This window comes from Furipterus horrens, unplaced genomic scaffold, assembly GCF_987537825.1.
Source record: "Furipterus horrens unplaced genomic scaffold, mFurHor1.1.pri manual_scaffold_3, whole genome shotgun sequence".
Taxonomy (NCBI): Eukaryota; Metazoa; Chordata; class Mammalia; order Chiroptera; family Furipteridae; genus Furipterus; species Furipterus horrens.
In genome coordinates this window covers 104065121-104087653 of record NW_028327173.1, presented here as the reverse complement: position 1 = coordinate 104087653, position 22533 = coordinate 104065121, and the positions used below count along the sequence as shown (strand labels likewise).

Below are 22533 nucleotides of genomic sequence, written 5' to 3'. Positions count from 1 at the left end.
CAGGATCGAACCCAGATGATGCTTTAACCAACTGAGCCAACTGACCAGGACCTGACTTATTTTTCCAACAGTTACAAATTAAAGGTAATATAGTCATCTCTTTTTTGTTTATTTTTCTTTTATTTTTTGGTTATTCAATTACAGTTGTCCCATTTTCCCCCCATTTCTCTCCCCCACCCAGCCCACCCCTTCTCCCACAATCATATCCCTCCCCGTTGTCCATGTCCATGAGTCATTTATACACATTCTTTGACTAAACCCTTCCCTTACTTATCCCCCTTCTCTCCCTCCCGCCTCCCCCCTATTGACTGCTATTCTGCTCTTTGTCCTATTTAGTGCATTTGTTTGTGTTGTTCTTCAGTTTCCTGTATTAGGTGATATCATATGGTATTTTGCTTTCTTTGCCTGGCTTATTTCACTAAGCATCATTGTCTCTAGTTCCATCCATGTTGTCGCAAATGGCAGGAGTTCCTTCTTTCTCTCTGCTGCATAGTATTCCACTGTGTAAATGTACCACAGTTTTGTGATCCACTCATCTACAGATGGGCATTTAGGGTGTTTCCAGCACTTAGCTATTGTAAACAGGGCTGCTATGAACATAGGGGTGCATAGGTTTTTTTGAATTAGGGTTTTAGGATTTTTCAGGTATAATCCTAGCAATGGAATCGCTGGTTCAAAAGGCAGTTCCATTTTTAGTTTTTTGAGGTAATTCCATACTGTTTCCCATAGTGGCTGCACTAGTCTGCATTCCCACCAACAGTGCAATAGGATTCCCGTTTCTCCACATCCTCGCCAGCATTTGTTGTTTGTTAATTTGTTGATGATGGCCATTCTGACAGGTGTAAAGTGGTATCTCATTGTGGTTTTTATTTGCATCTCTCTGATGGCCAATGATGTTGAGCATTTTTTCATGTGCCTATGGACCTTCTGTATGTCCTCTTCGGAGAAGTGTTTGTTCAGGTCCTTTGCCCATTTTTTAATTGGGTTGTTTGTTTTCTTGATGTTGAGTCGTATAAACTCTTTATATATTTTGGAGATCAGTCCCCTGTCTATGTTATCATTGGCAAATATGTTTTCCCATATGGTTGGTTTCCTTTTCATCTTGCTGATGTTTTCTTTTGCTGAGCAGAAACTTTTTAGTTTGATGTAGTCCCATTTGTTTATTTTTTCCTTTATTTCTCTTGCCTTAGGAGATGTATCCGTGAAGATATTGTTACATGAGATATCTGAAATTTTATTGCCTACGTTTTCCTCTAGGACTTTTATGGTGTCACGGCTTACATTTAAGTCTTGATCCATCTTGAGTTTATTCTCGTGTGTGGTGTAAGTTGGTGGTCTAGTTTCATTTTTTTGCACGTCCCTGTCCAGTTTTCCCAGCACCATTTGTTAAAGAGGCTCTTCTCACTCCATTTTATGTTCCTTCCCCCTTTATCAAAGATTAGTTGACCATATAGACCTGGGTTTATTTCTGGGCTCTCTATTCTGTTCCACTGATCTATATGTCTGTTCTTATGCCAGTACCAGACTGTTTAGATCACAGTGGGTTTGTAGTATTGTTTGATGTCTGGTATCGTGATTCCTCCTGCTGTGTTCTTCTGTTTCAAGATTGCTTTTTGCTATTCGAGGTCTTTTTTGGTTCCATATGAATTTTTGGAGGATTTGTTCTAGGGCAGTGAAATATGTCATTGGTATTTTAATAGGGATTGCATTGAATCTGTAAATTGCTTTGAGTAGTAGTATGGCCATTTTGATGATGTTGATTCTTCCCATCCAAGAACATGGTATTTGCTTCCATTTATTTGTGTCTTCCTTAATTTCTTTCTTCAATGTTGCATAATTTTCAGTGTACAGGTCTTTTATCTCTTTGGTTAAGTTTATTCCTAGGTACTTTATTTTTCTTGTTGCTGTAGTAAATGGTATTTTCTTTTTTGCCTCTGTCTCTGATATTTTATTGTTGGTGTACCGAAATGCCATAGATTTCTGTATATTTATTTTTTACCCTGCTATTTTGCCAAATTCACTTATTATATCAAGTAGTCTTTTAGTGGAGTTTAAAGGGTTTTCTAGGTATACTATCATGTCATCTGCAAATATTTCCCAATTTCGATGCCTCTTATTTTTTTTGTCTTGTCTGATTGCTGTGGCTAGGACTTCCAACACTATGTTGAATAGAAGTGGGGAGAGTGGACAGCCTTGTCTAGGTCCTGATTTCAGGGGGAATGCTTTCAGTGTTTGTCCATTGAGTATGATGTTGGCTTCAGGCTTCTCATATATAGCCTTAATTATGTTAAGGTATGCTCCCTTTATCCCCATTTTGCTGAGTGTTTTCATCATAAATGCGTGTTGTACTTTATCAAATGCTTTTTCTGCATCTATTGGTATGATCATGTGATTTTTGTCTTTCATTTTGTTTAGGTGGTGTATTATATTTATTGATTTGCGAATATTAAACCATCCTTGCATCCCTGGGATGAATCCCACTTGATCAGGGTGTATGATCTTTTTGATGTATTGCTGGATCCTGTTTGCCAAAATTTTATTGAGGATTTTAGCTTCTATGTTCATCAGTGATATTGGCCTGTAGTTTTCTTTCTTTGCTGTGTCTTGACCTGGCTTTGAAATTAGGGTAATACTGGCTTCATAGAAAGAGTTTGGGACTTTTCCCTCTTCTTGGATTTTTTTGAATAGTTTGAGAAGGATAGGAGTTAGTTCTTCCCTAAATGTTTTGTAAAATTCTCCTGTGAAGCCATCCGGTCCAGGGCTTTTGTGTGCAGGGAGATTTTTGATTACCGTTTCAATTTCCTTGCTTGTTATTGGTCTGTTGAGACCTTCTACTTCTTCTTGATTCAGTTTTGGAAGGTTATATGTTTCTAGAAATGTGTCCATTTTGACTAGGTTGTCAAATTTCTTGCCATATAGTTGTTTGTAGAAATTTCTTATAATTGTTTGTATTTCTGAGGTATCAGTCGTGATTTCTCCTCTTTCATTTCTGATTTTGTTTATTTGGGTCTTCTCTCTTTTTTTCTTGATGAGCCTGGCTAGAGGCTTGTCAATTTTGTTTATTTTTTCAAAAAACCAGCTCCTAATTTTGTTGATTTTTTGGATTGTTTGTTTAGTTTCTATGTCATTTAATTCTGCTCTGATCTTGATGATTTCCTTTCTTCTTTTTGCCCTAGGCCTTGTTTGTTGTTGTTGTTCTAGTTCTTGTAGCTTTAGGATTAGAATTTTTATTTGAGATTCTTCTACTCTTTTCAGATATGCCTGTATTGCTATGAACTTCCCTCTTAGGACTGCTTTTGCTGTGTCCCATAGGTTTTGAGCTGTTGTGTGTTTGTTATCATTAGTTTCTAGAAATTTCTTGATTTCTTCTTTGATGTCATTGTTAACCAATTCATTATTTAATAGCATGTTATTCATTCTCCATGAGTTTGGGTGTCTTTGATTTTTTTTCTCTGAGGTTGAGTTTTAGTTTCAAGGCATCGTGGTCTGAAAAGATGCTTGATATGATTTCAATTTTCTTGAATTTGTTGAGGCTTGTTTTGTGTCCTATCATGTGGTCTATCTTTGAAAATGTCCCATGTGCATTTGAAAAGAATGTATATTTTGCTTCTTTGGGGTGAAAAGTTCTATATATATCAGTTAAGTCCATGTGGTTTAGTGTGTTGTTGAATGCCTGTATATCTTTGGTGTTTCTTTGCTTGGATGATCTGTCTATTGTTGATAATGGAGTGTTGAAGTCCCCTACTATGAGTGTGTTGCTGTTAATATCCTTCTTGTGGTCTTCTAGTATTTGCTTTATGTTTTGGGGTGCTTCTATGTTGGGTGCATATATGTTTATCAGTGTTATATCTTCTTGATGGATTGTTCCTGTAAGTATTATGAAATGTCCTTCTTTGTCTCTTTTTATTGCCCTTGCTTTGAAATCTGTTTTGTCTGATATGAGGACTGCTACCCCAGCTTTTTTTTGAGGTCCATTTGCTTAGAATATTTTTTTATATCCCTTTACTTTCAGTCTATGTAAATCTTTTGTTTTGAGGTGTGTTTCTTGTAGACAGCAAATATGTGGGTCCTGTTTTCTTATCCATTCCGTTACCCTATGTCTTTTAAGTGGAGCATTTAATCCATTTACATTTAAGGTTATTATTGACATGTATTTATTCATTTGCCTTTGTACCTCTGTTCCTCTCTCTTTTTTTTTTTTTCTTCTCTTTTCTTAGAACATTCCCTTTAGCATCTCTTGCAATGCTGGTTTGGTGGAGATGTATTCTTTTAGTCTCCCTTTGTCTGAGAAACTCCTTATTTCACCTTCCATTTGGAATGAGAGCCTTGCTGGGTAGAGTATTCTTGGTTGTAGGCCTTTGTTTTTCATTGCTTGAAATATTTTTGACCATTCCCTTCTGGCTTGTAGTGTTTCCGTTGAGAAATCGGTCGATAGCCTTATTGGAGCTCCCTTGTATGTTATTTGCTGTTTTTCTCTTGCTGCTTTTAGGATTCTCTCTTTGTCTTGGAATGTTGCCATTTTAATTATGATGTGCCTTGGAACGGGTTTTATTGGGTTCCTCTTCATTGGAACTCTCTATGCTTCCTGAACTTGTATAACTTTTTCTCTCATCAGGTTGGGAAAATTTTCTGTCACTATTTCTCCTATCAGTTTTTCTATTCCTTGTTCTTCTGATCCCTTTTTAATTCCATTTATTCTGATTTTCTTTTTTCCTTATGCTATCCTGTAATTCCCTTACTTCTTCGTACTTTTTCAATCTTTATTCATTTTGATGTGTTGTCTGGGAATTTTCCTCTACATATCTTCTAACTCACTATTCCGATCCTCTGCTTCGTTTAGTCTGCTTTTGACTGATTCTACTGTGTTTTTCAGTTCAGAGACTGAATTCTTCATTTCTTCCTGGTTCTTGTTAACAGTTTCTATGTCTTTTTTTATGCTGGTGTAGTTCTCTGCAAGTTCCCTGTAATTTTCTTGGAGCTGCTGGTAACTTCCTTGGAAGTTGTCAGAGTTGTTTTTGAGGTTGTCGAGTATATTGAGCTTCTTCACCACCATTGTTTTGAATTCCATGGCTGACATTTGGGCTATATCTATTTCATCTACTTCTCTTTCTGGGGATTCCTCTTTTCTTTTCATTGAGAGGTTGTTTCTGCATCTTACCATGTTGGATTCTTCTTGTTTATGTTTGTTTTTTGGGTTTGTCTGCTTTGCCTTCCCACCTTTGTGGCATGAGATTCTTTATAGGAGATCTGGGGGTTTCAGTGGTGCAGTATCTTTGATCTCCTGAACCTGGTGTTCTTGGGGTACCATTTATGTCATTTGTTTATGCTGTCTGGTTATATTTCAGATGCTCTTTGGTAGGATCTTCCTTCTGGCTAGTTGATTGAGAGTCCCTCTGTCCACTTTGTCTTGAGTTCTTTTGTGGAGATGCTGTTAAAAACATAAACACACAGCTCAGGCAGGATACCCACGCCCTCAAAAATATCCCCCACCCTCTATCCCGCTATCATCAGCCAACAAGCCAGTATTAATATAAATGTAGAGAGATTAGAGCTTTTATACTATAGGAAGAATAGATAAGAGTTTTTTTTCGGAAGGAAAAGTATGATTTTTGAGAGAGGCGATGATAGATTAATAATAGTTGAGACTATGCAAGACAGTAGGTAATATTTACATTGTATGTTAATAACAGTAGAAGAAAAGGAGGGAAGAATGCAGAATATAGTAAGAAAGTGTGATTGTATAGTATTGGATTTATATAGTAGTTATATTCTATTTATTTAGAGTGAAAGGGAGGCTAAACTAGACATGCAAACAAATAAACAATTAAAGAGAAAGGATGAGACGGAGAGATTGTATGAAACAGACTAGAGATATAGTTTTCTTTGTTGTTGTTGTTTTTCTTCTTCTTTCTCCTTTCCTCCCTTTAAGGAAGAAAAGTATAAAAAAAAGAATGTTTTTACTCAGTTCATCCTTTGTGTTGTCTTCTTTTTCTAAATCCACAGCTGGTCTATTGAGGCGGGTCAGAGGTTCCTGTTCCTTGCAGCAGTGGTGCGCGCCCACTGTGGCTGGCACGGCACGTTCCTTTGGCACCTGTTGGAGCTAGCCGAAGTGCCTTTGCATGCGCACCCCTGCGTGTGCAGGGCGGCCCGAGAGCTAGTCTCAGTCCTGCCAAGCCGCACTCCGGGAGTTGGTCTCTCGCCTCTTAGTGCGGGGCCCCAGACACTTGTGCTCAGTGGAAGTGAGCGTCTGTGAGTCGCAGTCGCCTGCTTTTCCCACACCGCAGCTGCCCATCATTTCCGCACCCGCCTGGGCGGGCACAATCAGAGCCTGAGCAAGTGGTCTGCACTCCGGCCTGGCGCCCACTGGAGCTGTCTAGGGGTATCTGCGCACAGTCCTCTGTGTGTTCAGTGGGCCCTCCCTGTGCCCGTTGGGGCACTGATCTTATGTCTGTTGGGGAGTGTCCGAGGGGCACCCAGACTCACGGCCCCGCGCACCTGGGCCAGTGAATGAGGGCACTTCCCTATGTGCGCCCCCACGACCCAAGGGTAGGGTTGGCGAGTAGACGAGCGCGCCTCTGCACCTGCACTTCTCAAGAATGTCCTACCACCCCCAAACTTTCCACCCCTCTCCACAGTCCACAAGAGAAAGATATAAAGGAAAATTACATTCTCACTTGCCCAGCAGCACGCTGTCTCCTGTCCTTCAGTGCCAATGCCACCAGGTCTAGTCCCACCTCTGCCAGCAGGCAGAGATCTGCTCTCCCCCCGACTCCTCTCTGGGGAAGCCTGTGGTCACCAAAAAGCCTTTGTCCAGCCTCAGCTCGGGTAGCCACCCCAGTCAGGAATCCCGTTTCGTCCCCTTTTCCTCCGCTATCCTCACTAAACAGGTTGTTCCCAGATGGATTTTCTCTAATCCAGCAGTGCCAAGGCTCGACTCCTGCCAGCGTCCAGCTGCTCACTGAGATGTTCTGTCTGCAATTAGTCCAAACTACAGACGGGTCTCGGGAGCCTGAAAGCGCAGGCTCCCCTCACTCCTCCACCATCTTCAGAGACCTCTATAGTCATCTCTTTTTAAAGTAGTCCATGCCCCTGGCTGCTGTGGCTCAGTGGATTGAGTGTCGGCCTGCAAGCCAAGTGTCGCTGGTTCGATTCCCAGTCAGGGCACATTACTAGGTTGCATGTCAGGTCCCCAGTTGGGGGTGCGAGGGAGAGGCAACCACACAGTAAAATAAATAAATAAATAAATGATAATAATAATAATAATAATAATAAAAATTAAAGTAGTCCAGGTCTTTGACCTCAAGGCTAGAGCACATGAAGCTCAGTGAAGATACATATTTCCCTATAATACCAGTGGAGCTGCTGCTTATCTTCCAGCTACACCAAGAATCTTTTTAGAAGCTCCTAATACAGCAGAGGTGAACTGTGGAGACCACCTTTTTTTTTTACAGTATATTTTATTGATTATACTGTTACAGTTGTCCCAATTTTTTTTTCCCTTTGCCCCCCACCTCTCAGTTCCCCTTATTCTACAGTAATTCCTCCCCTCTTAGTACATGTCCATGGGTCATGCATGTAAATTCTTTTTCCTCACCCTTACCTATACTGTTCTTAACATCCTCCTATTTTGCACTGATGATTATGCTTCTTAATCCTGCACCATTTCCCCATTTCTCCTTCTTCCTCCTCCCAGCTGATAACCCTCCAAATGATCCCCTTACCTGTGATTCTGTTCCTATTCTGGTTGTTTGCCTAGTTTGTTTTTGTTTTTGTTTTTTAGAATCAGTTGTTGATAGTGTGAGTTTGTTGTCATTTTAATGCTCATAGTTCTGATCTTCTATTTCTTAAATAAGTCACTTTAACATTTCATATAATAATGGCATGGTGACAATGAACTCCTTTAGCTTTACCTTGTCTGGGAAGCATTTTATCTGCCCTTCCATTCTGTTTTGCTCGTTTGTTTGTGTTGTTCATTAGTTTCCTGTATTAGGTGATATATGGTATTTGTCTTTTGTTGCCTGGCTTATTTCCCTAAGCATAATTCTCTCTGCTCTTCCATTCTAAATGATAGCTTTGCTGCAAAGAGTAATATAGGTTGTAGGTCCTTGTTGTCATCACTTTGAATGCTTCTTGCCTGCAAAGTTTCTTTTGAGAAATCAACTGAGATTCTTATAAGAATTCCTTTGTAAGTAACTCCTTCTTTTTTCTTGCTGCTTTTAATATTCTGTCTGTTTATTTTTAACCTTTGGCATTTTAATTATGATATGTGTTGCTGTGGTCCTCTTTGGGTCCAACTTGTTTGGGACTCTCTGTGCTTCCTGGACTTGTATGTCTATTTCCTTTGCCAAATTAGGGAAGTTCTTTTTCATTATATTTTCAAAATCTTCCTCTTCTTCTTCTGGCACCCTTATGATTCAAATGTTGGTACATTTAAAGCTCTCCTAGAGGTTCCTAATGCTCTCCTTGTTTCTTTCAATTTTTGTTTCTTCTTTCTGTTCCAGTTGAATGTTTATATCTTTCTTTTGTTTCACATCATTGCTTTGAGTCCCAGCTTCTTCCCCTTCACTGTTGGTTCCCTGTATATTTTTCTTTATTTCATTTTTTATAACCTTCACTTCTTCCTTTATTTAATGACTTTACACAGTCATTTCTCTGAGCATCCTTATCACCATTGTTTTGAACTCTGCATCTGATAGGCTGGCTATCTCTATTTTGTTTAGTTCTTGTTCTGGGGTTTTGTTCTGTACTTTCTATTGGGCAATATTTCTTTGTCTCCTCAATTTGGTAGCCTCCCTGTGTTTGTTTCTGTGCATTGGGTAGAGATGCTTTGACTCCATGTCTTGGTACCATGGCCTAATGTGGTACGTGTTCTGTAGGGTGCAGTGGCACATGCTTCCCTATCACCCAAGCTGGGTACTAGAATGTGCCCTCGAGTACATCCTCCTCTTATAGTTGAGCCTTGGTTGCTGTTGGCAGATCAATGGGAGGGATTTACCCAGGCCAGTCAGCTGCAAGGACTGGCCATGACCAGTGACCACCAACCTCTGCCCTCTAGAGGATCAGCTGTGCAGGGACAGGGTAGTGGTGTTCTGACATCGTCTGTAGCTGTCCACTGGGTGCACTTGCCCTGGGGTTTCCCAGGTGGTGCAGGCCAAGGCCAGTCCCCACTTGTATTTTGCCTGGGTTCCCTTTTTTCCACATCTTCACCAGCACTTATGAGTGGTTGTTTTGTTTATGATGTCCGTTCTGACTGGTGTGAGGTGGTATCTCATTGAGGTTTTAATTTGCATCTGTCTGATGGCTAGTGATGTTGAGCATCCTTTCATGTGCCTATTGACCGGCCTTCTGTATGTCCACCTTGGAGAAGTGTCTGTTCAAGTCCTTTGCCCATTTTTAATTGGATTATCTGTCTTCTTGGTGTTGAGTCGTATTAAGTTCTCTATATTTTGGAGATCAAACCCTAGTCTGAGGTTTCATTGGCAAATATGTTTTCCCATATGGTTGGTTCCCTTTTCATATTGCTGATGTCTTCTTTTGCTGAGCAGAAACTTTTTAGTTCGATGTAGTCCCATTTGTTTATACCTTTCCTTTATTTCCCTTGCCTTAGGAGCTATATCGGCAAAAATATTGCTATGTGGTATATCTGAAATTTTATTGCCTATGTTTTCCTCTAGGACTTTTATGGTATCACAGCTTACATTTAAGTCTTTTATCCATCTTGAGTTTATTCTGGTGTATGGTGTAAGTTGGTCTAGTTTCATTTTTCTTACACGTCCCTGTCCAGTTCTCCCAACACCACTTGCTGAAGAGGCTTTTTTCAATCCTTTTTATGCTCCTTCCCCCTTTGTCAAATATTAACTTACCATAGAGACCTGGGTTTATTTCTGTTCCATTGATCTATATGTCTGTTCTTATGCCAGTACCAGACTTTTTTGGTTACCATGGCCTTGTAGTATCATTCGATATCAGGTATTGTGATTCCTCCTACTATGTTCTTTCTCTAGATTGCTGAGGGTACTTGGGGTTGTTTTTGGTTCCGTATAAATTTTTAAAGTATTCTATATCTGTGAAATATGCCATTGGTATTTTAAAAGGAATTGCATTGATTCTGTAGATTGCTTTGAGTAGTATGGACATTTTAATGATGTTAATTCTTCCAAGCCATGAACCAGGTATATGCTTCCATTTATTTGTATCTTTCTCAATTTATTTCTTCAGTGTTCTATAGTTTTCCCAGAACAGGGCTTTTACCTCCTTGGTTAAATTTATTCCTAGGTACTTTTTGTTGTTGTTGTTGTTAATAGTAAATGGGTTTTTTTCCCTTACTTTCTCTTTGATAGTTCATTGTTGGTACACAAAAATGCCATTGATTTCTGAATATTGACTTTGTATCCCTCTATTTTGTTGAATTCACTTATTAGGTCAATAGTTTTTGGGTGGAACCTATAAGGTTTTCTGTGTATACTGTCATGTTGCCTGGGAATAATGACAGTTTTACTTACTCCTTTCCAATTTGAATTCCTTTTATTTCTTCTTCTTTTCTGATCACTGTGGATAGAATTTCCAGTACTATGTGGAATAAGAATGGTGAGAGCCGATGCCATTGTTTCGTTCCTGATCATAAGGGAAACATTTTTAGTTTTTGCCAGTTGGTTATGATGTTGGTAGTATGTTTCTCATATATGGCCTTTATTATGTTGAGATATACTCCCTCTATTCCCACTTTGCTGGTGTTTTTGTCATAAGTGGGTGCTGGATTTTATCAAATGCTTTTTCTGCATCTGTTGATATGATCATGTGATTTTTGTCTTTCATTTGTTTATGTGATGTATCACATTTATTGATTTGTGAATATTGTACCATCCTTATATCCCTTGTATACATCCCACTTGATCAGGGTGTATGATCTTTTAAATGTACTGCTGGATCCAGTTTGCTCATATTTTGTTCAGCATTTTAGCACCTCTGTTCATCAGAGATACTGGCCTGTAATTGTCTTTCTTTGTTGTGTTTTACCTGGTTTTGGGATTAGGCTAATACTAGCCTTTTAAAAAGAGCTTGGGAGTCTTCCCTCTTCTTGAATTTTTTGGAAGAGTTTGAGAAGGTTAGGTGTTACTTCTTCTTTGAGGGTTTGGTAAAATTCACCTGTGAAGCTTTTTGGTCCAGGGCTTTTGTGTGCTGTGTTTTTTTGTTACTGCTTCAATTTTGCTGGTTGTTATTGGTCTATTCAGGTTTTCTGCTTCTTCCTGATTTAGTTTTGGAAGATTGCATGTTTCTAGAAATTTGTCCATTTTGCCAAGGTTGTCCAATTCTTGGCATATACTTTTTCATGATAGTTTATTACAGTCCTTTGTATTTCTGTGGTATCACTTGTTACTTCTCTTTCATTTCTGATTTTATTTATTTGGGTTTTCTCTTTGTTTCATGATGAGTCTGGTTAAAGGTCTGTCAACTTTATCTTTCAGAGTACCAGCTCCTAGATACATCGATCCTTTGAATTGTTTTTTTAGTCTCTATGTCATTTAATTCTGTTCTGATCTTTATTATTTCCTTTCTTCTGCTTGCTCTGGGCCTTGCTGATTATTGTTCCTCTAGTTCTTTTAGATGTAGGGTTAGGTTGTTTATTTGAGATTTTTCTGTCTTTTTTAGAATCGGCCTGTATTGCTATGAACTTTACTCTCAGGACTGCCTTCGCTGTGTCCCATAGGTTTTTAGGTGTTGTGTGTTCATTTTCATTTGTGTCTAGAAACTTAATTTTTTTCCTTGATGTCATTGTTAACCCATTCATTATTTAAAAACATGCTATTCAGCCTCCGTGTATTTGAATGTTTTTGAGTTTTTTTCTTGAGGTTGGTTTCTAGTTTTGTGATAACCATTGTGATTCAGAAGATACTTGATATTATTTCAATTATCTTGAATTTGTTGTGGCTTGTTTTGTGTCCTACCATGTGGTCTGTCTTTTAAAATGTTCCATGTGCATTTGAGAAGAATATATTTTGCTTTCTTGAGCTGAAATTTTAAGTTCATTTGATAAAGACTGTCATTTAGTGCTGCAAATCCTTGTTGATTTTTTGTTTGGAAGACCTACCCATTGTTAACACTGACATGTTAAAGTCCCCTATAGTAATTGCATTGCTTTACCTCTTTCTTAAAGTCCTTAGGTATTTTCTTTATATATTTAGGTGCTACTATATTGGGTGCATATATGTTTACAAGAGTTATACCCTCTTGTTGGACTACTCCCTTAAGTATTATGTAGTGACTTTCTTTGTCTCTTGTTATGGCCTTTCTTTCGAGGTCTATTTTGTCTTAAGTATTGCTACCCCACCTTTTTTGCACGTCTATTTGCATGGAATATTAATTCCATTTATTCATATTCAACCTGTGTATATCTTTTGTTTGGAGGTGGATTTCTTTTAGACAGCATATATGTGGGTTGTGTTTTCTTATTCATTCAGCTATCCTATGTCGTTTGATTGGAGCATTAATCCATTTACATTTAAGGGTATTATTGATAGGTATTTATTCATTGCCATATTTTCCCTTTGTACCTGTGCCCCTCACCCCATTCTTCTTCAAGCAGTCCCTTTAGCATCTCTTGCAATGCTGGCTTGATAGTGATGTACTCTTTTAGCCTTCTTTTGTCTAGGAAGCTCTTAATTTCACCTTCTATTTTAAATGAGAGCCTTGTGGGCAGAGTAGTCTTGGTTGCAGGTTCTTGTTTTTCATTATTTTGAATATGTCATGCCAGTCTCTTCTGACTTACAGTGTTTCTGTTTAGAAATCGGCTGCTAACCTTATCAGAGTTCCCTTGTATGTTACTAGCTGTTTTTCCCTTGCTGCCTTTAAGATCCTCTCAGTCCTTAAATTTTGCCATTTTTATTATAAGGTGTCTTGGAGTGGACCTCTTTGAGTTCATCTTGATTGGGACTTTCTGTGGTTTCTGGACTTGCGTGACTTTTTCTCAGCAAGACAGGGAAGTTTTCTGTCATTTTTTTCAGGTTTTCTAGCCCTTGCTCCCTTTCTTCTCCTTCTGATATCCATCTGATGTGAATATTGTTACATTTCATGTTGTCCCAAAACTCAATTAAACTATCCTCATCCTTTTTTAGTCTTTTTTTCATTTTGTTGTTATGACTGGGTGTTTCTTCTACCTTGTCTTCCAAGTAGCTGATTCAGTCCTCTGCTTTGTCTAGGCTGCTTTTAATTCCTTCCAGTGTGTTCTTCATTTTAGAAATTGCATTCTTCATTTGCAACTGGTTCTTATTCGAGGTTTCTAAGTCCTTTTTCATGCTGAGGTAGTTCCCACTAAGCTTCTTGAGCATTCTTATAACCATTACTTTCAACTCTATGTCTGATAAATTGCTTGCCTCGATTTCATTTAGCTCTTTTTCTGGGGATTCCTCCTTTTTTTTTTTTTTGTGGGTTTTTGTCTTTCATTTTAGTTATCTCTGTGTTTGTATCTATGTATTAAATTGATCTGCTTTGATTCTCTGTCTTTTGGTTGGCCTTATGTGCCAAGAGTCCTCTGGAACCCAGTGGTGCAAACTCCTTGATCTCCTGATGTGCATGCTCTAGGAATGTCCTTTGTGTGGGTTATGTGGACTCTTCTGTTGTATTTGGATCTTAAATTTTACTGGCTGGTCGTTGGTGGGTACTTCCCTCTGGGCGACTGACTAAGAGGTTCAACCCCCACCACATGTTGTATGCTGTTGTATAGGTGCTGGCAGAACGAAGCAAAATAACACAAAAACTACACCAAAACAAGCAGCCCTCCCCAACCACAGACCAATGTCAACAACAAGAGAGCGAAGAATGGTAAAAGCAGAAAAAGAAATTGAGTGGTAGAGAAAGGGGAAAAGGAAAAATAGTATGAGAAGACCAAAGAAAAGAAAAGTGATTATGAGAGGAGAGAGAGGAAGGGAACAAATACTAGTAATGAACTGAAAGAGGAAAACAGGGAAAAGGAATACAGAAAAAGTAACAAAAATAATAAAAGAAAAGAAGAAGAGAACAATGGAGTAATCAAAGATAAGAGCACAGTAGGGGATATGAAAGAAAAATTAGAGCACCAAAAATAAAAGAAAAATACATAAAAATAATAAAAAGGCTATGAAAAAGAAAAATAGCTAAGATAATGAAAAAAGAACTAAGTGGATTTGTCTCAGCAGAGCTCCATTTGGAAATCACACTGCTGTCTGAGTCTGGTGTAAGCCAGGTCCAGTGCTGTCCACATCTGGCCCTCAGCAGCCTTTTCAAAACTACAAGTGATCCACAGTTTGTGGCTGATTGCCTCAGGCTTGGCTGCTTCCAGGGCGGGCCAAGCTCTCTGCAAAGCTGGCTTTTATTAACACTGAGGGTCTGCCTCTGCCTATCTCTGCCTGCTGGCCTGCTGTCAATCTTAGACTATTCGCTGAGAGGGCCTCTGGTGGAAACAGGGGCTCTGATTCCTGGATCTTCCATGGCCAGGTGCCTTTCAGACTGCAGGGAAGATTGTACATGTGTTCCCCCTCCCCTGAGACAACAGGAGTCAAGTTATTAATGTTTGAAAAAATGGCTTCTATGTGGTTTATAGAATATATGATACTGTTACCTAAATTAACATTATTGCAGATTCCATAATAAAGATTAATGAGATCCACATCCTGTGAGAAATCCTGTTACGGAATCCTCTGTTGGTCTGTGTTTTGCTTGTAACTGTTTTCATGGTTATGTGCCACTTAAAAGCCCTAGTGTTTTGTTTCCCTCTTTCACATTCCAGTCTTCTCCTTTTTTCCTTTGCCCTTAAAACTAGAGTGACCCATTATTCTTCAGCCTTTCTACATATTGTAAGATTAAGAAATAAGGAAGTGTCATCTCAGGTTCACTATCTAGGCAGATCATTTTCCTTTAGAGCATATACAATGGTTGAGCAGTTTATCATTTCTTCTTCATAATCACTTTGAACCTTTATCTCGAGTTGATCTGTGAAGCTAAATATGAACTCTTATTGTAGTATCCATGTTCTTTATCTATGCACAAAGCTCTGGGGAATAAAAATTTGTGTGTGTGTGTGTGTGTGTGTGTGTGTAGATACAATTAAAATATCACAGTTAGAATAGTAATTACAATTAAAATATTTTCTTTGCTTCTAATGCCAAACCAGAAGGTGGCAAATTGTTGGAGTTTTTTGTTTTGTTTTTTTCCAGTTCAGCTTCACATAGTGAAAACTACAAATTGGCCAAATAGTTCTCTCTCTCTAAGCCTTACATTGGCCTTTCTTGGACCAGAACATACTGCTGTTCTTGTTTGTCAGTGCTGACCCTGGCAAGCAAGTGTTCAACTTGAGCTGCCTTCTACCAAACCCATGGTCAGAGAATCTCACTGTTGGGGCAAGTGATTCTCAGGGCTCAAAAGAAATATGCATTTTTTTTGTCTTGCTCTCTGTTTGTAAGTTAATTGTTATTGTCATTATCAATCTAACATTTGTGCAGCTTTGAGATTTACAGATATATTCTACATACTTGATCTTTTTAAATCCTCACCACTGCCCTATGGAATAGGTTTCAGAATTCTTAATATTGTCTTCTTTATTGGGGAGACTGGGACCCAGAGAAACTAAGTGAAATGCCCAAGGTTACACAGCTAGTGGCAAGTCTAAATCCCAGGCCTCCTAAGAACTTAGTGAGTGTCCTTTCTGTCATGTGACAGCTAGACTTATTCAGCTAGACTCAGTGGTATTTGACTGACTTTTCAAGACTGAGGAGTTGAACAGGCCATGTGATATTGAGAAAATTATTAAAACTACAAATGGAGTTGATGGTGCTATGCCCCATATCCAACTCCACACAATGAAATGATGACTAGTACAGGATTTTTAAATACCTGGTGACATATAAACATGAAATATTGTTAGTACAGTATAGAAAGAATTCATGTTGTGATTGATGAACATATAGGATTATATGTTATACTGCATGTGCTGAGACTTAGAGAGCTTTCTAAAGATAATATTTTCTCCAAGATGAATGTTTGGACTTGAGTACAGCCTGGGGATATCTTCTGTTTCAAGACCAAAAGTTTGTTTAAAGAAGAAATGCTTATTATGCCCTCAAACTGCTTAGGTAGATGGTAGAAGACTTGAGGAAACTTGTTTTCAAAGAGAGAGAGAGAGAAAAAATGGGATTTCTATGTCACTGCTAATGCCTCCAACTATAATCAATGTGTATAAATACAGTAAATGAAAGAGGATGCTCCTCTTCCCCTGATACTCCTTTGGTCTTCTTTTTCTTTCTTTGTCTCTTCTTTTTTTTAGTATCTGGATTGAAATCAGAGTATGCTGCTTCTGAGAACTAAGGACTCTCATAAGAATGTGTACACTTTTCTTTTTAAATAAAAATAACTAGAAAACCTTTTTAAATCTTTTCTTCTTTTCTGAAGTGCTACAATAAACAGGCAGTGTAAACCCTGCAGAGTGCCTGTTGCTGGGGACCTTATTATCTCTGAAGCATGGAAGGCAGTGTGCTCCTGCTGAAGGGGAAGGGTAGAAAATGTGTTCCTCAGTGGACAGGTTACAGAGGAGCCATCCTGACCAGATGACAATGACCTATGAACCTAGTGTTACAGACTGAGTCTTCCATTGTCAGCTTCTCCATCTCATAGCATGAGGATAATCCATTTAGGGGTGATTGATTGATTGATTGATTTTCTTTGTTAACCCTTTAAGACTAGAAATATAACAGTTGATTTAGTATATAGAACTTTTGGCTAATGTTTTTGAAAAACAACAACTATTCCTTAATCTATAATCCCTTAATAAAGTTCATTTTGAGAGGCCTTATTGCCTGAATATTGGGCCTTAAATGAGGTCTGTTAAGAGAAAAGATAAAACTCACAATCCTGACATTGAACTGTTGGTTTTGCTCTGACTAAGTCAGACCAGTGATTCTTTCTACCTTGCCAGTGATCATGAGTGCCTCAGTTGTAACCAACATATAACATCCAGTGAGAAGTTAGATAAACTCACAGTTTACCTGGCCAATTGTATGTCACTCTTCTGACCAGTGATAAAATAAGGTATCTTGGCCTACTTTATGAACCATTTATTGAGCTGCTTTGTAAGTCTTGGCTGCAAACCTCCACAGAAAGTAGGTGAAAAATTATTTTCTGTTGTTCTCTTTTCTAGATGAGGTGCAGGGTATAGTGGAAAGAACAAGCTTTGGTGTTAGACAGAGTTAGGTTTGCTAACTGGTAGCCCTTGGGCTGCCTTCGCCCCACACCTTTTTTTTTTTTTCTTTTTTAATTCTTATATGCTCGGCCAACTTTGAAGGGTTAGAATAAGGACTAGAGATAATACATATAAAGTGCTTAGTATGTAGACTGCTTTGAGAAATGGTTACTGCCATTATTACTGTCACTCATCACAAGATTACCATGACTCTTTCTGCAGACTTCATTATAACACTCTTTATTCCTAACCAGTTACCTGGTTATGAAAGTATGTGTATTTTAAATTGTTATTTGCTTTCTTCTTTCAGATCTGTAAGAGCAAAGATAAAGAATCTCAGCAGTATTATCACAGCTTGGCTGTTCGGCAGAGTCTGGCTGTCCATTTTAACATCCAGCAGGACTGTGGTCATTTCCTTGCTGAAGTCCCTAAGCGTCTCCTTCCCTGGGAGGATCCTGATGCCCCTGAAGAGGAAGAAGATGGAACTCAAGAGAAAGAAGAAGAAATGAAAGGACAAAGTGATGTGAAAAGCCCAGAGTCCTGCTGTGAAACAGAGTCATCCCAGAAAGAAAGCCAAGGAGTCATTAGCAAGAAGCAGAGGAGTCACGTTGTGGTCATCACCAGAGAGGTTCCCTGTCTCACTATGGCTGATTTTGTGCAAGATTCTCTCGTCCAGCATGGAAAAAGCCCCAATGTGTATGAGAGACAAGTGTGTCTTCTACTCTTACAGCTGTGCTCTGGCCTTGAGCACCTCAAACCCTACCACGTCACTCACTGCGATCTACGTCTGGAGAATCTACTGCTTGTCCACTACCAGCCCAGGGGAACTACCCATGGCCTTGGGCCTGCAGACCCTAATCCCACCTCATCTTGTCTCACGAGGCTTATAGTAAGCAACTTCTCTCAGGCCAAGCAGAAGAGCCACCTGGTGGACTCCGAGATCCTCCAGGACCAGTCCCGCCTTGCACCAGAGATCATAACAGCCACCCAGTACAAAAAGTGTGATGAGTTTCAGACAGGCATCCTCATCTATGAGATGCTACACCTGCCCAACCCCTTTGATGAAAACCCAGAGCTGAAGGAGAAGGAGTACACACGAGCAGACCTGCCTCGAATCCCACTCCGCTCCCCCTATTCCTGGGGCCTTCAGCAGCTGGCCAGCTGCCTCCTGAACCCCAACCCTTCTGAGAGGATTCTCATTTCAGATGCCAAAGGTGTCCTCCAGTGTCTGCTCTGGGGCCCCCGGGAAGATCTCTTCCAGACTTTCAGCACCACCCACAACCCAGTGCAGAAGAATGCTCTTCTCCAAAACTGGCTGGACATCAAGCGAACATTGCTAATGATCAAATTTGCTGAGAAGTCCCTGGACAGGGAGGGTGGAGTCAGCCTTGAGGATTGGCTTTGTGCTCAGTATTTGGCTTTTGCCACTCCCGACTCCCTCAGTTGTATTGTGAAAATCCTGCAGCACCATTAATGTATCCTGGTTGCTGTGTTTATTTCATCTTCATCTTCTTCAAGACACCCACACATTTCCCTGTCCTAGGCACTCACACAGAATTCAAGGAAAGAAGAGAGACAAACTCTTCATCTGTGTCCACGAACAAATGAGTCTGCTCAGAAAGGTTATCCACAGCTCCAAATCAAGTGAGAAGCTGAATCTGTCTTAACAGAAATTCAGCTGCACAAACATTCACTTGCCTTCCATTGGAACACCTTTCACCCTAATTGTCCCACAAATTCAGGTAAAAAAATGAAAATGAACATTTCTGAAGGGACAGCTCCTTTGGTATGAACTCAGTGAGTTATGTCCAGTTCCTCCATAATTCTGAATTTCACATAGCTTTTTCACACCAAGTATTTATTCTCACTAGCAGTAGATAGATTTAACCAATTCTTACTATCATTCACTAAATTCTCACAACAGACTTTCTTCCTTTGTTACGAGGCAGAACTGCCATCCTTAATATCCACCCAATTTTGGTTCCAGGGACTGTCCTGGGAGAGACCCCATCTCTTGAGTCATGGACCCATTTTCATTTCTATATCAATAACTAGGTGCACTGCATGGAGGATAGCCCTGACAGTCCTTGCCCAACTTTCCTTCACCTCGACTCTGTCCCCACTTGCCAGTGAAGTTTGTATGTACTGGCCTCTCATGGCCTATTACAGAACATGACCCAAGGTGTGTAATCCATGCCTCAGTAGAGTGGATGCAGTTCAGATCTTATAAACAGCTGGCAGTACAGGAGGAGGTGATTTTCCTGCATGTGCAGTCCTCTAGGGACCATCAGGGAAACAGAATTTAAAGTACCATTCTTTGATTACTGTCAGAACTGGCAGCCAGGGCTGGTGGTGTCCAGATCACAGTTTTACCCCCGAGGAGTAACTGGCCAGCTTTCTTCTATCAATAGCCAGTATTAACTAGTCTACCAAATGCTACAGACAACTGCCTTGAATGAAACAGCTGTCAGTTGGGCTCTAAGGTCTTTGAGAGCACAGTGCAGATGGCTATTATCGTGGCTGGAGGTAGGAGGACGAGAGAAGGCCACAGATAAGACTACTGACCTCCTGCTCAGAATGCAGACCTTTTCTGGAGAAATTGCCTCCCAGTTGCCCTGGCACATTGCTCCTTATGACTCTGAAATAGCTCTGGAGGGGCAGCTCATAGGGAATTTTGATTGCTGAGGTTAGTGGCTGAAAGCTGTTTCACCATATGTGGGATCTGTGCTCCTTTCCTATGGATATATGTGCAATTTATTTAATGTGTTTTTTTTAAAGCTGTGTATTACAGTGCTTATGTTGCAACTTCACCTGAAGCAAGATCTATAAAAATCCTCCCCTTCTTCCCTTGGCACATATTTACGCTCAAAGACAAGTGTTCCTTCCATGGGGGTGTGTGAGTGTGTGTGTGCTTATTTTATTCAAAACTGTGAGTATCTGTTTACTTCAATCTTGCAAGCCCAGAAGTCACTCAGGCAGTGGGAGCGTCCGTGCGCATTTGTGCCTGTGTGTGCGCACACGTGCTGGAAGTAGGGAGAGGCAAGGCCTCTGGGGAGTCACCTGTCGCAGGGCTGATAGATGTGTTCTCCACACCTAGTCAGTGCGGGAGCCCTTGGGACTCCTGTCTCTCAGCGTAGGGCTTCTTGAAGTCAGTACTGGCTTTGTAGTATTACTTAGGTAGCACATAAGTGGCCTTTGGAAATTTCTTAATTTTTAACATTTTTAAGAGCCTTTCATGTGATTCACCTGTATCAAAGAGTATCAAGAACAAAAAGAATGTATTTTATTATGCCTCTTTTTTCCAGGGGGTGGGAGATGGGATAGGTGAGGCTCTGTTTGGAGGCTGTCCCTGTCATCCCGGCCAGCAGTACAGGACTCCCAAAGGAGAGAGCAGGGAGGCCCACAGAGTGCTCCCTCTAGCCGGAGTGCAGAGCTCTGCCCTGAGGGGTGGCCAAGAGTCGGCATGTCACTGCGGGCCGGCGGCCCACTCTCAGTGTCCTGTGGCATGGCTGTGCCTTGCCTAGCAGACTGTGGTTTGGTTCACCTTAGCATAGCCCATGGGCACATAACTCCTTGCCTAATTATACACTGAAGTAACAGCACAGAGACCACTGACCATGTCAGTTAACACGTTCCCTTACCAGCCGCCTCCCACCCTATTTCCTGATGGTTTGCACATTGAGACACTTTCTCAATGTCACTCTTGTGCCTTGCCCATGTAAATTCGACTGTTGGCTATTTAATGAGGTCCTACACTTAATGAAGAAAGTTTCCTATTCCCTCTATCTGTTTTCTAGGTATTCTTTTTTTTCTCTTTCTTTTTCTCTTTTTTCTTTCTCTTTCTCTTTTTCTTTTGTTTTGACCTGGATCCAGTCTTCTTCATTTTAACTCTGTAATACTATAAGCATGGACACTCTCGACCACCATTTTATTATATAGCACTGGTAAACCAAGTACGCCTTCATATCAGATACTTTTAGTACTGTTTTTATATTCAAATTTGTTAAGGGCAAAAGATAAATGCCAACTAGTCGTAGATGGGCCTCAGGCTTTCCAGAGACAGGGGTTACATTAATTTTTCTCTGAGTGATAGCCAAAGAATGTGAGGGAGAGAGGGAAAGTGATGTTACAGGTTAGAGCCAAATAGACAAAATAATTTATGTTTGGGCAAGAAGTACTCATCATTTGGTCCTCACAATATTTTTCCACAATAATGAAATTTTGTCTATCTAATATTATCTCAAATATAGATAGATAGAGATACAGATATAGCATTTGGTCCTCACAGTATTTTTCCACAATAATGAAATGTTGTCTATGATTATCTCAAATATATATATTTATATATATATATATTATAGATGTATATATATAAAATATATATATATATAACATTTCCATTTTAATTGTAGTAGGAACTTTGAATTCATCAACTGAAAAGAAACACTATTCTTAGACAAAGACAGGCATATATGGGTTTGGACTGTGGCTAGCATAGCACTTTAAGTTTTTTCAAGTAACTTCCAGTTATTGTCTATAATATTGATTGGAAATTTTGTTTTCTTCTCTGTTGAAGTCTGTACTATATTTTCTTATATTTATCATGAGAGTTTGAACAATTAAGCCACTGTTGGAACTTTTCCTTAAGTTATATGAACAAGAACAATCTCTCTGACACATCTGGGTGCTGGAGAAACAGGACAATGGCTGGAGTGGCCAAGACCAAGACTGAATGTATAGGAGTGCCTCGGTAGAATGATAACCTGGTCTTGGAAGGAAGAGGATCAGCTGTTCCACAAAGAGCTAGGACTACCGGAGATATCCCATGCTAGCATGAGCAAAGCCCCTTTGGTATATGTACAACGATGTGATGCCCAGACACTAGTTCATGAAGAGTAACAGAAGGATGGGAAAAGAAAAATAGTAACCTGTGGTATCAGCAATAAAAGAATCATGAATGAGGTCCACCAACTCCTAGGCTAAGTTAGGATTGGAAGGAGGAGTGTGGCAGTGGGTTTCAAGTTTTGGCCACTGAAGATGAACTGTGTGATGTTTAGAGCGGGGCACAGATACCCAGACTACTGATATTGAGGGGCTAAAAGTAAAATATATTTGTTAGGATTTTAAGGATCTAAGTAGCTTTTCATGATCAGATTAAGTGGAGGTCAGTTGTGCTTTGAAACTCAGAATAAGTTTGTGAACATATTTTGGGGAGTAGAGCTACCTAAAATTGTATTTCAAGTTTTTAGCATTACACAATTTCAGTGAAAGATCTTTGGGACCTACCAAGTAGTAGGGCATGGAAGGACTGCACTCAGCTTCCCAGA

General features: G+C 39.8%; 1 protein-coding gene across 3 annotated transcripts in view; it reads left to right on the top strand.

Annotated features, from left to right (window-relative positions):
• PEAK1 (pseudopodium enriched atypical kinase 1) overlaps nt 1-21032 on the top strand; it is a 257702-nt gene extending 236670 nt beyond the window's left edge. For all 3 annotated transcript variants that reach the window (XM_090269950.1, XM_090269951.1, XM_090269952.1), the window contains exon 6: nt 17517-21032. In XM_090269950.1, coding sequence (XP_090126076.1) covers nt 17517-18680 — 1164 coding nt within the window. In that variant the 3' untranslated portion in view covers nt 18681-21032. The remainder of the gene's footprint in view (nt 1-17516) is intronic.
• Nucleotides 21033-22533: the final 1501 nt, after the last annotated feature.